The sequence below is a fragment of the Fusarium sambucinum genome, chromosome II (genome assembly GCF_050947815.1).
Source record: "Fusarium sambucinum isolate potato_lamoka chromosome II, whole genome shotgun sequence".
Classification (NCBI taxonomy): domain Eukaryota; kingdom Fungi; phylum Ascomycota; class Sordariomycetes; order Hypocreales; family Nectriaceae; genus Fusarium; species Fusarium sambucinum.
Window position 1 is genome coordinate 6582525 of NC_139293.1, and position 15411 is coordinate 6597935.

General features: G+C 41.2%; 1 protein-coding gene across 1 annotated transcript; it reads right to left on the reverse strand.

The window, feature by feature from the left end:
* Positions 1–7757: 7757 nt before the first annotated feature.
* On the reverse strand, positions 7758–10619 carry FSST1_009135 (PLC-like phosphodiesterase; the record flags this gene model as incomplete). Its single annotated transcript, XM_083226081.1, has 4 exons — positions 7758–7932; positions 8426–9900; positions 9966–10541; positions 10599–10619. 4 exons carry the CDS (start codon positions 10617–10619, stop codon positions 7758–7760), a joined length of 2247 nt encoding a protein of 748 aa, XP_083085096.1.
* Between the last annotated feature and the right edge of the window lie 4792 nt (positions 10620–15411).

Genomic DNA, 15411 nt, shown 5'->3' on the forward strand with positions numbered 1-15411 from the left:
CAAGTTCATGGTAGTAATTTTTCTTCGATGTTTTTGCATTCAATACTACAGCATTCCCTGGTCCAAGCACGCACGCCAAATGCAAGCTACCTCATAGCGTGCAGATCGTGAGGTATGTACATCAGAAGCTCTCGAAATTCTTCCAATGATATACCATACAAGCTCGACCATTTGAAATGGAGCTATGGAGTCAGGCATTTTAGCTCCCGTTTCTACTCTGTACATTGGATCTTAACCAATCCACCAGAGACAGCCTAACAGACCCCTAGAATGTCAAACGAATGCATCAGAAGATAAATCCACAGCGCCATTTCATGGAAGTGTCAGTCAAGTTCATACTGTCCGTCACCGGCTCTCCATCTACTGTCTTTAGTGTGAGCGGGCCCCCACTGAATACCAGGGTACTCTAACCTCACCATGTCCGTAAACGGTTTGTCTGAATTAACTCAAGACATCTGCTTATACCACATTTTTCAAAGTTCTTCCGACTCATAAATAGATTAATTTATTGATGCAGAACAGGGCCCAAGCACTTTTATGGCCTTTGTTATCAATAAAAATGTTCTCTTAGATTACTAAGGGAGGAGGGAAAAAGAAAATATCAAAATATTTCAGGATCTCATTACATCTCGCTTAGGCAGGGGTGCACAGCGAACTGGATATCTCTTACCCTTGCTTTGTCTAGCAAGTTACACTGCCTTTTCTTTCCAGGCTACCAGGTAAGGTATGTACGGAGTAGTAGCCATGGGATGCCAAAGCCCCTCACCCCTTTCACTGCTAGTCGAGTCGATTCCACCTTGACTTCTGTAATGATTAAACTCAATTTTACGGATACCAGCTCTTGATAGTATATTCGAATCTGTGTATCTGGATCTGGATGCTGTGATTTATTTGGCAATTTCAATCCCTGATGTCATTTCGCTGCTCCGGTCAACAACTTATAAAATAGTGATCCTGTCAACCAATTCTTTATACGACATGATTTGAAAGTATGGACTGATCTACCCACACATAACATGTACTGGAGACTTTCGCGACTTTTGCTCGTAAGAGATGCCGCATGTTCGTTGCTTTTTCTTAGACCGGCAACCTTGCTGGTGACGCCATCAGCTGTCAAGTCGCGTTGCACAGGGCATATGCATATGTGAGTCAGATTCGATTCTGAGAAGGATGAAGGCTTCCCTACAGTACCGACGATCCAGTATCTCAATATCCCGACATTGTCCCACATGCTATGAGGCACAGAAACGCTCTGAAAAGGGTCCCGGGGGGTCCTATTGGTAGGTGCTGATTTTCAGATGCACCCCCACAAGCCACGATCGACCCATCCATTGTCTTGCTTAGGCATTTCTTCATTGGCCCGATTTCTCTGCTTCGGGAGGCCTGGCAAGCACAGCATTACCAACCAACACAACACTTTGAACCATTTGTTTAGCCACCCCGAGAATTGAGCTACCAACAAAACACCACGATATCTACCAAGGCAGACGGGTATGTACGATCAGTTATCATAATTGATAAATAATAATTTTTACACATATTGAGCGGAGCTTGTGCTATGGGCGAGACCACTGCCACATCCAGTCTTTACAATGCCTCGTATCGTTGATCTACTTGAGGTATGAGTTTCCGAACGACTCACCGTTAGAAAGCTGTCAACAACAGTCAAGTTCTCGAACCAGCTGAACAAACGGGCTGCATGCTCATCTGCCAATGAGAGGGAGTACTGCGGGCACTTTTCCTTTCTTTTGTCAAATCCACTAATCTCGTCAGCCAGCCATCCAGAGTGCATATATACATACATACATACATGTACATGTTGCTTTTTGTATCCAGCCCCTCTGGTTCAGCAAAAGAACAAACTGGCCGATACAAGTTTACCAAGCCAGCCACGAATAGTTAATAAAAAGCGGTAGGGCATTGATGGTTTATCCACTAGAAACCCTTACATTAACTGTTGATGACAGCTGACATTGCCGAGGCATCCCACAACTGTCTTAGTTGGCTTGCATCTCAGAATCCGTCCAGGAAAGCCCGCAACGTTGGACAGATTAGCAAGTGGTTAGGTGACTGACTACCTGGGTAGGTAGCAAGCAGTACACATTTTGGAGTGTTAAAATACGCGGAAGTGGCTTTTTGCTATGCATTCGTTCGCATTTAACAACAACCTAGATCCCTCCCTTGTTAGGACATCAGGGCAGAAAAACAAGGCTAGTTATTGGTCCACCAGACGCTCTCTCTTTCTTTGACACCCTGTGGCCTGTGCAAGGAAGTCCTGAAGATCCGATCTGTCACTAGACATTAGTAGTCACGCCAGCGAAGTTCTGAGATACGCCGTCATCTTAATTATCAAGACAAACCCCGCAACAACCACAGACAAGCATCATCACGGGATCACACACGGTGCAGCCACAATCCGTTAACCACGACAGCATCTTATTCTCAAAGATCAAATCACAAACCTACATATCCATTACCACTTTCCTCGCAATGGCTTAATCGAAGATGATTTCCTTCTTGTAGATACAGAATAGATATCGAATACTTCGTTACGCAGCGGTGTCTAACCCTTTCTCCAAGTCAAGAGCACTATATAGCATTATTTTTAGCAGACAGTATTAAGGCCCTGATCGATTCGAAACATACGTTTTAGCATAAATATATATAATATACTTTAGTATATACTAAATTAGGCATTATACTAGTTATATATAGCTTTCTATATTAAGCTAAGATAATTATAGCTACTTAATATAATAAGAAAGCAGTTAATATAAAGGGCCTAAGGTAATATAATAATATAGAATTTAAAGTAATTAGCTTATAAATAATATTATATATAATTAATTTATTAAAGAAGTCTATTATTAAACTGCTAATATAATAAGATTACTATTTTAAGATTATATATTATTATTACTTTGCCTTAATAATTAAGTCTTTATATAAAATAATATTACTAAAGAATTATATAATAATAGCTTTATTAATAACTATATAATTATTAATATAAGCTATTTATCCTTTAAAGTAGCTCTTAAAGTATTCTTATAAATGCCTTTAGTAATATTATTATAAGTACTTTTAGTAGTATTATTATAGGTAACCTTATAAGTATACTTAAGACTTATAAGAAATTAATAATTAAAGTTATTAGCCTATTAAAATAATATAAAAAACCTAGGCTTAAAGCTATATTAAAATCTTAATTAAATAAATTGCCTTTTTAAATATTATATAAATATATAAGTAAATAGTAATCTAGAGAATAAAAAGCTATTATTAATAAAGAATATCTATATATAGCTTAAGTAATATTTAAAGGCTTAGTTTTTATTAATAAGCTTTTATATTAAAAAAGTAAAATATAAGCTATTTAAGCTTTTAAGGAATTACTAAGTATTTAAGGTAATAATAAAGGATATTAATAGCTAAGAATATAATTATAATATTAATAAGTTTTTTACTATAATAAAAAACTAGGAAAAATAAAAGCTTTATTATAATATTATAATAAAAGCTATCTATTTATATAGTCTTTTATATTTAAATTTATATAATTAAATATTTAAAGGTAATTAAAAAGTTAATATTACCTATATAGAGGCTAATAACTATTAAGGGATTAAGTTATTTAATAATAACCCTCTTTATATTAAGGATAACCTAGAAGTCTCTAGTTAATTATTAATATAAAAGTATAAAAAGTAAAAGTTAACAATAAAGCCCTTTTTATTATTTACTCTTAAGAAAAATAATAAGCTTATTAAAATACCTATTATATTAGTATTTCCTTTAATATAAAAGGTATTAAATATAATAATTCCTTTTCTTATACCTTAGGTATAAAAGTAGCTATATTAATTTTCCTTTATATTATAGTTAATTTTAATAGAGACTATAATATATATTATATTTTAAAGTTAACTATAGAATTAAATAGTATACTAATAGCCTATAAAAGTAAATAATATTAAGAAAATACTTATAAATATCTAAGAATAGTTTAAAGGTAAGTATTTAATATATTATATAGAGAATTTTATAGATTATTTAATATATACTTATATAAAGGCAATTTATTATAATACTTATAAGCCTAAGTTTAAGGAGAGATTATTATAATATACTTTAAGTATTAAGCCTAAGGAAGAATTAAATATAGCTTTTTATAATAAAGGAGATTTATTAGAATAAAAATATCTTTATATCTATTAAATAGAAATTATATATAATAATAATACTATTAGTAATACTATAAGGTTATAGAAATAAAGCTTTTAATAAGGCTAAAAGGCTAAGAGAAAAGGTTAAAAAGAGAATAATTAGCTAGCTTATAAGCTATAGAAAATAGAGCCTATTAAAGTAAAGGCTAGCTAAATAGCTATAGTTAATTTAACTTTATCTAGAAATTTAAAAATAGCTTTATAAAAATTAAGATTTTTACTAAAGCTAAATTAAAGCTAGATTTATTAATATTAAAAATCTTAATTTTTTTAAAATAGCTTAAATTATAAATAATATTAATAGAAATAGTAATAATAAATTAAAGCTATTATAGCTAGGGTAATAGCTCTTTAGCTAATTACCTTATTATAATTAATAAAGCCTTAATATTAAAGCTATAATCTAGATTAATAGCTAATAATATTATAAAATAACTTAATTATAGCCTTTTTAATATATCTATAATAATTTAATATTAACTACTAGGTTAATTAATAGTATATTATTATATATATATATATAAATTAAAGTAATTCTATATAAATTATAGGATTTACTATAATTTAGTTAAATTATATTTATAATAAACTAAGAGCTTTAAGCTATATAAAAAGCCTCTTTCTCTAGCTTTAAGTCTTCCTTTCTTATAGTTTAATATTAATCTTTTTATTAATAATATTAATTAATAAGCTATAAGTATAGCTAATAATAATAATAATTAAAACTTTACTATTTATAAAGATTATATAGCTTTAGCTTTATAAGCTCCTTAATATATTAGGCTTATATTATAATTAATTACTAGTAATAATTAAATATTTAAGAATTAAGTAAGGCCTAGCCTTATAATTATTTTATAAAGAAATAAGATAGCCTAAATAGTAAATATTTAATAATTTAATAATATTATAAGGCTATAAGGCTATACTTTTAAATAAGCTTTTAATAAAACTCTATATTAAAATAAAGCTATATAAAATAATAAGATAATAGTAGATATTTTTTTCTTCCTTATATAATAAAACTACTAATAAAGAAAGGTAAAAATAATAATAAAAAAGCAAGTTATTTTACCCTTAATATTTAATATACTAAGCTAACTTAAATTATAGTTATAATATTAATACTATATTGCTATACTATTTAACCCTATAACTATAGCCTTATAGCTAGGCAATATATAAGGCAATTTTACTATATATATAGTAAGATTATTAAGGCACTATATATTAGCCTAGCCCTATTCTAAGATCTATATAACCTTATAATAATAAAGCTAAGATATATATTAAATATAATATATATTTAATTACCCTAGCCTATATATATATAAGGCAGAAAAATACTATAAATATAACTAATTCCTTAGTAATTAAGCCTTAATAGGTTTATAGTAAAAAGGATATATTACTTAAAAGGTTAATCCCTTATATATAAGATTCCTTACTAGAATCTGGCTAATTTAGGAATAGCTTTACTTTTTGGCTCTACCCTATATATATCGTTCAACGTATATTTCGAATCGATCAGGGCCTAAGCGACTTTTACCCCTGGATGATCCCACTGATCCTCCTCCTGAAACCTGCCCAATAAATCTTAAGAACAGTCCCATACCGACAATGAGGATTTCAAAGTGCATTCATAAGCGATCACGATTGCTGAATGAGATCATGCAGCCGAGGTCTCGAGGGATCCGCAACAAGACGGGGAGACAGAATCAACTCCGTTTCCATGCTTTTAATGACGAGAGAATGACTATTGCTTAACAAACAAGGTAGACAAGCTTGAAAGTTGTACAGCTATCAGCAAGCCCCAGCTTTTACCATTTTCAATCTATCTGTCCATTTTGAGTTTTGCTTCTTCTCTTTCTTCTGCTAAATTTCACCCTACATCCATAAACGACATGTCTCATTTGAGTGTTGGTAGTCGTATAGTATGAGTTCCGACTGGCTTCTAGACACAACGCCAGCTACATTAAGAAGGGTAGCAATAATTGTAGGAGACACAGCTCCGTACTGATGTTCAATGTCAGGCCAACTATGATACTACAGTAGGTAACATAGGTACATTAGTAGCCAACTAGCTAGTATCAAGTTAATGTTAGCACATTGCGTCCTAGTTATCTAATGATGGACGGCGACTATCGATCGCATTCGCCTAGGGGCCCTAGTCTACATTGATATTGACCCAGATTGCTATCTACCACCCTTCTCCACTAACAACAAATACGAATTGATTAAACAAGACCGAAATGCCCCATCTAACTATGTGGCTTCCACGAGAAGCTGGTTCGGATCCTGCGTGTTCCGACTGCATGTGTCGTAATCTTCCAATAATTAGCCGCCATAGCCTCGACATAAGCCCACTATCGAGTTGCTCTAGGGCTAGTCATCCAAGCTGAAGTTGATTGCCAACAGGTTACTTCCAAACTCGGTGCAACTATATCACAGGCGATAATTTACAGCGGTGGTATGACCGCTGCTGGCCCAGCGAGACCACGATACAAAATGAACATAGTGGATTCGAATAACATTAGCCCATAACTTACGTTAACTTCGAATTAGTAGTATCTTTCCACTTCTCGCCAAGCCTGACGGGAGGCGACGGTTGGCAATGCACGGTTGACGCCAGTGCCCGTTGGAGTCCTTAGTTCGTCGGTCACACTTGGAATGGTGCTCTCTACCGGGGGTTTCCAGCCTCGTCGCCGGCTGGCCTAGACAATGGTTCGGAACCTAAACCTGAACTTCATCACTGTGACCCTGCGGGTAATCGGTAGTCCAAGCTATCCAGCTGTTATAAAGAAGCAATGTTCACTATCTAGGTTGGGCCGTGAAGATGGAGGCAGCTAAGCCAATCGATCCAAGTTTAGCCGCAAACTAAAAATACGAAAATGAGTGAGCAGATACCCGGTAGTGAGTAGTGACTATCATGCAAGGGCGTGAGCAGAGTCCTCTGCAGGTTCGGATTCTCAGGAGTGATGAAAGCCACTCGGGTTGATCCCCCATGTGCCTTTTAGAAGCTGAGTTAGAGTTTCTCTACCGCTAACAGATGACCGCTGATCCATGTCACAGTGTCTTCAGCTAGCCGCCTTGGAAACGTTATGTGATGGCGAAGGTTTTCATTCTTTCCCGGGTATCCCAAAACTCCTGTCTAAATCTAACCAACCCCCCTTTTTGAACTATAAATTAAATACCATACGTATATATATCAAAACGAATACAGCTTAACCAATGTTGTCTTGAAATAAAAATTCGTCCAGTTGCACGCTGTTATTCCAACTTCTGTCTGGCTTCAGGGTTGGCCAAATTTCCTGATAATCTTCTCAGCGTCCACCGGGGCAGCAAATATGCGAGAAACATTGTTGGATAGTGGGATCGGCAGTAAAGCAACAAATGTGTTAATGCGGCACGGCATCGTTATGCCGTGTATTGTGTTGTGAATCAACCACACCAAGAAAGGCCACCACGATGCACAGGCATAGTTGGGGTTTAAAGCACATTGTCATGTGCAAGGATCGACTATACGAAAGATCAAAGCAGCGTCTTCTCAACCCTGACCAGCAACTTCCCGCCTGGTATGGGGCGGGCCGTCGAGTCCATGAGTCGGATGAACCGATAGCCTGGACGCAGGCGATCTAGTCGGATGCAAGCCCAGGCAAGCAATGGTGAGCTGCCGAGCCTAGATGAATCGTCTTCAACTTTGAACCTAAAATCACGATCGCATTAGTCTCTTATGCAAACTGAGTCGCGCAAGCGTTAGTAATAAGCATTTCGTCCCGTCCCGCTAGATAGCGAACGCTGAACAGGCGTGATAAGCACTAGCCATCATCATGAATTGCATATACTGTATGCGATACAGTGGTTGACACCACCGCGCCGCCACCAGTAAGCGACAAGGAATGACTCGCCATCCCAAAATCCTTAGCTATGTTCGGATTCGCAGTACACCCTGCTTTACTGGGCACGGGATGTCTGTGTCCTCAAGCACGTCGTGTCTTTACCGATAGTCGATCATGTGTGACAGTCAAGAAAAGCAGACTACCGTCGTACGAAATTTCTTTGACTTCGTCATGATGACTCAGTGCATCTACGCACAGTTGCAATTTTGACCATGCTTTACAGCACTGGAAACGGCCCGAGCGCAAGGCACGGGTTCAACAAACCCGATATATAACAGAATGAATTTGTTGACGACTTACCTGATGAAGCTGAGCTCCTGTACCACCTTTGGAATATTGAGGAACTGTAGAAGCGAGCCACGAGGACCAAAGTCGGGATGGTCCGTCTTGCCGGCGTCCGTTTTGTCTTTGTATTTGTGCTCCTGCGCATGCCCGTCACGTTCAGTGTCGGTTGGTTTGTCTACATGCAGCTCCGCCTTGATCAACGGACGGAGGGTACTGGCAGAACGACAGGTATCGGCTGCATCCCCGGCCTGTATTGGAATATGCTGGCCAGCTAAGACGGTGATTCTCAAGTTCATGGTACGACCCGGAGTGGCTTCGCTTTGGGTCTCTGTAGACGTGTTTAAGCTCTGGTAGCCCTCGGGCTTCAAAACCCAACCTTGCTCATCCGCAAACATACCCTCATTAAGCATCATACCCTCGTCTAGATACTGCCAGTTCATAGCAACCATCTGAACACCGCCCCGCCAGAAGAGGCTTGGGTCTGGATTCGAACTGTCAAATCTTCGACCGGCAGGGAAAGCACGCATGAAGTATCCCTTATTATGGACAAACATCTCACGATGTTGTTTCTGATTGAGCTCGAGGATTCGATTCTCGCTGATAGAGAATATGTGGGCTGGGATCTTGGCTTCCTTTGTCGCAAGGCACTTGTAGTGCTGACTGCGTGTGTAGATGGCCAGTTTACCGAGGTTTTCACATATGTTGACCTTGGCGTTAGAGGCCTTTGTGTGGGAAGGAAAGGTGCTGTTAGAGCCGGAAAGAGAAAGCCCCGCGGGTTGTGATTGACGCTCATCCTCGGAGCCAGATGCATCCTCGTCATTTGCATAGATAGCAGGCAGATCCATGGTGCTAGGTGGGACCACAAACTTTGCTGGTGCTTTCTTGACCTTGACAAGAATCTTCCTCCGTAGCTCGCCTAGCTTTGGGAGTTGTATTCTCGGTCCAATGTCGTCCAACGGTTTGTCCACAAGCATCTGTCCCCACTCTTGCTTCATGATTTTGACCATCACTTCTTGCTGATCCTCGTCTGCGTGTACCTCCAAACTGACAATGATAGGAAGATCGTTGTCGACAAAAGCAGCTTCACCGACTGCTCGGCACACCTCTCTAAAACCACATGGAGCAGTCAAAGTCCATCCATGTGTTACTATGGGTTCGTCCTTGGGGAAAGACTGCCTTGAGCGAGGCGCGAGTGGTTTTGCAACGTCAAGAAGATCGCCAGACTCGCGGGTTTCGAGGGGGATACGATTGAGACTCGATCTCGGTGAAGAACTTCGGCTGCCGAAGCTGCCACTCCGGGAGCGATTAGCAGCTTTCTCAGTAAGATAATCTTCGACTTTCTCGATTACAGTTGTCGCAACATTAGGAAACGATTCGCCCGATAATCCACGTTTGTGATCGATTTTGGTGGACCTATTACTTGTCGTGGGAATAATGGTGTCCCCGTTCCATACATCGATTTCGATACACCTACATCCACGGAGCAGAACCTTTTGGGAATTCAAGTCAGTCGATCAAGCCTTGGAATGAAAATGGAGTTATGCTTTCGACATACCGTCTTATACGCCTCAGGAGAGCTTCTATTCCAAGAAGCAAGTTGATTCCCGACGAGATATGTGTTGTGACTGCTACTGATGAAGTAGTTTGTGAGGGGCTTTGAGAGGTCTTTTTCGGGCAAGGGCGCAGTAGCTTCCCATGAGAAGTCGGTATGCCATGTGTATTTGAATTCGCCTAGTGAATAATCCTCCTTGGACAGTTCGCTGATGGCGCTCTCACTCTCGCCCTGGACATTTCGAAGAAATTCAGCAAATTTGGCCTTTGTAAGTCGAGGTTCTGAGCCTCGCAAGTCGTCATATGTACGGTCGAGGGTTTCCCACATCTCATTGGTGATATGAATATCGGGGATGTTGGTGATTGGTGCTTGTGGATTCGAGTTCTGGCTGGAGCATTCATCGGTCGGGGGAGGTTTATGCGCTGTATTCGAATCCCAACCGTGCATGTGAGCTGGAGACGCGGCGGTGGTGAAGCGAACCATGCCCTTAAGAGCATCTATGGCGTGGATATTCGAGTTGCCAAAGATGGACATAGTGCGCGCGCGCCGGGGCTTGTCACTCTTTGCGCTGCGGCTTCGCTAGATTATCATATTAGCGAATGCACGTGTGACAGCTGAACGAGGGGCATCGCATACTATGAGTCCACAAAGAGGCATGATGGCGGGCTGTACTTCCTGGGGGCGGACTAGAAGTTCAAGCTGGCGATATCGGCGACAGTCAAACGGCCAGAACCATTGGAGCGAAAAGAATGCCCCGCTGGCCTAGCCAAACATCCAGTATAGACAATGAATCAAACTTTGTCGGATTATAATCACGCTTGAATACTGTTGCTGAAGATTCTCGAAAATAAATGTGTTTCTGACTTGGCACAGGTGAGTAAGACGGAAGTTGGGAAGGGAAAGAAAAGGGACAAGATAGATGCATTAGATGTCAGCACCCCCATTTGATAGGCGATAAATTGGGCGGGCCCGGACCCAAGAGATGGACGGGCAAACAACCTTGCTAGCAGGCGAGTCCAGGTCTTAGTGGACGGGCTGCTAGCGTCCTGCAGCACAGCCCTAGGGAGCAGGGGAACGGCTGGAGTAAGACTGGACACGGAGCTGGGGCTGAGAGAAAGACTGTATCCTGGAGGCTTGGGGGCCAAAATGTGATTGGAGAGTAGTTGAAATGTTTGTGTGTTTGACCACAATTATGTACAGCGAAGCAGCATAACGACTGGGCAGCATTAGGGCTGTGATCTCTGTGACACTTCAGGTGAAGTGATGATGCTTGTTGGAAGTGGGAGCAGCGACAACGTTGACATCAACGGTCGGATGATCGTCTATTCCATCCCATCGGTGGACGGACGAGCCGTACCTGGCTGGACCCCCGCCAGCAGTTAGTGGCTTCGCCTCTGCTGAGAGGTCGTGGTTATGAGATCATAGGTCGAACAGTCAATGTCAGCGTCACCGTACTCTTGTAAATACATCAACACTTTGGAGATAGATACGCAGCAATCTCACTCAAACTCGTAATTTCAGTAGCCTGCCTATATTTTACATCGTCAGATTATTTGTCTACCTACGTAAACAACAATACCTAGGTGCCTACAATACCTTGTCATTCTTACTGGGCACAACGGGGTACTCACATATATCTAGCAGCGGCATCATGAGCTTCAGGAATGAATACGAAGAACAGGTGCGAGCCTGGGGCTTCAACCGTGTTGTTACTTGGAGCGATTCCCCGTAGGTCATCTCAATTCATGTTCCCTGTCACTTTAGAAATGAGGCTCTTACACAGCCTCCGCAAGCCCCATCTTCATTCTAACCTTGAGACAGAAACACCCACTATCCACCGCATTCTCATGCGTCTTTGACTACCCATCTGATCACCCAGGGGTCGATGACACTGTGGTATCCCAAAGAGGAAGACAACCAGAAGCAGGTTTACACTGTTGGATCACGGATTGACGTTGACGCGGGAAGGGTACATGAAGTTATCATCGGAGGAAGTGGGTGTACCATGGTAATTGGTGAATGAAAGATTGTACAGTTTCGATGCTCCTGCCTACAACGACATCTTCAATCGGAAATGAATCACAAATTTATCTTCTAGTAGCAACGCCTTGTGTTTGACTTTAAATTCACAGCATGATAGTTGATAATGAAGTCTTGTTTCAATGCGAAATGCTTGAATATGCGAGGGTTTAGGGTAAGAAGCTTAGACACGAGTTTACGAAAAATAGTTACCAGCTCATAACTTAACTACAAACCAACGCTTTGATTCAATATGGACTACCTACATGTAAAAAAAAATACAGAATGGTGGAATTTAACCACCTACGTTGGACGAACAGGGAATCGAACCCTGGACCACTCCCAGAAGGAAGACTCTCGGAGACAGAAACTTGCTAAGGGAGTATTATACCACTAAACCATTCGCCCGAAGTTGTTGAGTTGCGGTGACAAAGTACAGAATATTCGCGCTGGTTCCGATGGGCTGCATGTGGATCCCCAAATTTGCAACCGAAACGAGCTCAGAATGCCAGGCAGGGTACAGAGTATCTGTACTGTTATGGGGACGGCATGAATCAGGCTTGGGGCGAGAGCCGAGAGCCGAATGAGATGTAAAACATGATCCAGATCAGAAATCATCATCCGTGTCCGAGTCATAGAGAGGCGGTAAAGTTGACGGGGGAAATCAGAGAGGTTGGTTCCCGTTATTCCATGTGAAAGAAGAGGCTAGAGGTTTGCTTTGCTTACCCAAAGTCAGAATAGATGAAGATCACCGTCGTGGGGTTTGTCAATCTACATATCTAGAGATAAGCTACAGTACTCCGTACATGACAGGCCAATGGCGCTGATGGTCGGACGATATGTGGATAGGAAAGGAACAGTTGCATGTCGATCCCGGAGAATTCGATTGGGATGAACGACTTTCCGAAATACTATTCCCTTCAGCAGTATGAGTTGATATCGTGTGATTCGATTAAAGCATTTGTCTTGGTGCTGGCATAGCAGCACACCTACTATGTAGCATTCGATCTGCTCATGATTAAGAACAGTCTTGATAGACGCAAACGTTTTGCAAGAAGACCATAGAATAAACATGCAATTTGCCGGGAAGTAAAAGAGAACCCATGCGCGAATGCAACCCCCGCTCGTCTCGTTCGGCCGATGGATGGAACTTCTGAGTTATGGCACCTCCCCACACTGGAAGCATTCGTTCATCTCATGTAACGTCATCCGGAGTACAAGGCTTTGTTCAAGTCGAGAGGTTGGGCCAATTGCCTTTATGAGGAAGCGGGAGCGGAGGCTAATTCAACTCGCATCATTGGGCTGCCCATATAGGCAAGGTGAAACTAGTGTTAGGCAATGCTATGATTTTACTTTCAATAGTCGACTGTCACGTCTGAAAGCTTGGTTGAATGTCTGCATCTGACGGGCGGCTCACGCACGTCAAGCCAAAATGCTTACGAGGGGCCGGGGATGGCGATGAGGAGAAAGGCGTCGTAATCAATGCATGATAGAATTCGGCTTCTCCTCTTTTCGGTGGTATTCGTTGGCCTCTCTGATCTTGGCCAAAGTATGTGTAGATAATTAGCAATGAGTAAGTTAACTAGCGCACTCAACAAATAAGATGTGGTGATAGAGACAGTATGTATGTACCTACACTAGAGTTCTAGAATATAGTATCAAGATAAACAAGCATCCCAATTGGCCTGTAAACAACGTCGTCGCGAGCATGGCGTGGCTGTACGCGTTGATAAACAAATCAGAGTTCACAAAGTGTAACCGTGGCCAAGTTATGAGAAAGTATCCCAAAGCCTCAGAGGGTCTTGATTCGAGTCGCATAATGTTTCCCTACCTTAGCCAACCCTGGTCTATCCATCTCATACTATCCTGTTTCTACTCTATTTTGCCTGTCTATATGTGAACGATACTTGGGTACCTATACTAAGCGAGTGGGCGGATATGGTCTGGAACCGTTGCTAACTTGTTCTCTCGTGGGCATGTACGTTGTCAATTGGGTCCCATCTTGAAACGTTCCGGTGTATGTGGTCGGTGCGTTTGCAACGCGGTGTAAGTGTGTTTGGACGGTATGTTTCGGTGTTGACTGTTATGAGTACCTTTGAGTTCAATAACTACCTACTACCTAGGTATTCAACATACGGAGATGACGGCATGAAGAAATCATGATGCAGCCATATCGTATTGAATTGGCTGGCAATGTATCCAGCAAGGTAGTTGCTCGCCGGCTGGTCTGCAACATGAGTTGCTGTATCGCCTCTGATGATACAACATCAGCATCAGCATCGTATCCACGGGAGAGGCGCTCGGACGGCTTGCGTGTTTTATTTGACTTTATTCTTGTTCAGCCACAGCCATAGGTGACAGTCAGAATTGAAATCTGCAATGAACAGGCCAGACGACAGGCCAAGGCAGTACAGTAACGCTGCAGGCTGCAACTCAGCCCATCGCTGTACAGCGTCATGTCAGCCGTCCTCAGTGAGTGAGCATTCGGTGGCTTTCGGCCGGTCGTCATGGAACTGGAACAAGACAGGACGAGACAATAAGTGACCGAGAGACTGGGGGCGTGTCCGCTAACAGCAGCCCTGCAATAAGAAAAAGCGGCGCTGTGTGTTGTCATATAGCAATGTGGAGTGGTCAGTGCTGTGTTATAGATACCTATACTGGCGGGTTCGATTCCTTGATGCGGTCAAACTCGAATCACGAAGGATCTGACGCCTGCAAGATGAATATTTGCACTCATAATAACCTCACTGCCAAAACTTCTCACGTGTGGGGGGACTGTCAAACAAAAAACTTGATCTGCTCCGCCATTCGAATGACACTGCATGCTTTGGCTGGCTGTGGCTGCCGCATGTACGTGCATGGCTTTGCAACTCAATCCTCGTAGAGCTTTTCTTCTTGAGTGGAAGAAACCTAATCAGAGCAGATGCCCAGAGGTCATGCATGATCTGAGTGAGTACGTAGCTGTGTACCTATGTACAGAGAGAATATACTTAGTCAATTGAATTCCCTTGGTGTCATAGTTTTAAGTCAGCCTCTGCGTAGAATGATTGATGTTTGTTATCTTTTTGGAGAACGCATTGAAATGAAACCTTGGCGCCTCTGAATCGAGGAGATTTATCCGAAGTCAATTGTCGAGTGGATTCACTGATTGGCTATCAGCCCTTGGGCGGTTGTCGAAACGTCCAATCTACCTAACGTAGCCCACCTCAATCGTATTAGGATCGGAAGTATCGATGGATGTGCCTTGGCTAGTGCAAGAGCAGGAGAGAAGAGCTCTAAGCTGCTTGCTACCTGTTACTATTAGTTGTTGGTTGCAGGAAGGAGGTACCTAGTAGCTACTGCCTACCTACTAACTACCTAAGGTAGTCTAGCTGCTACGTAGCGGAGTAGCTGTGTTGTTATCCTAGCCTACCTACCTACCTAGGACCGA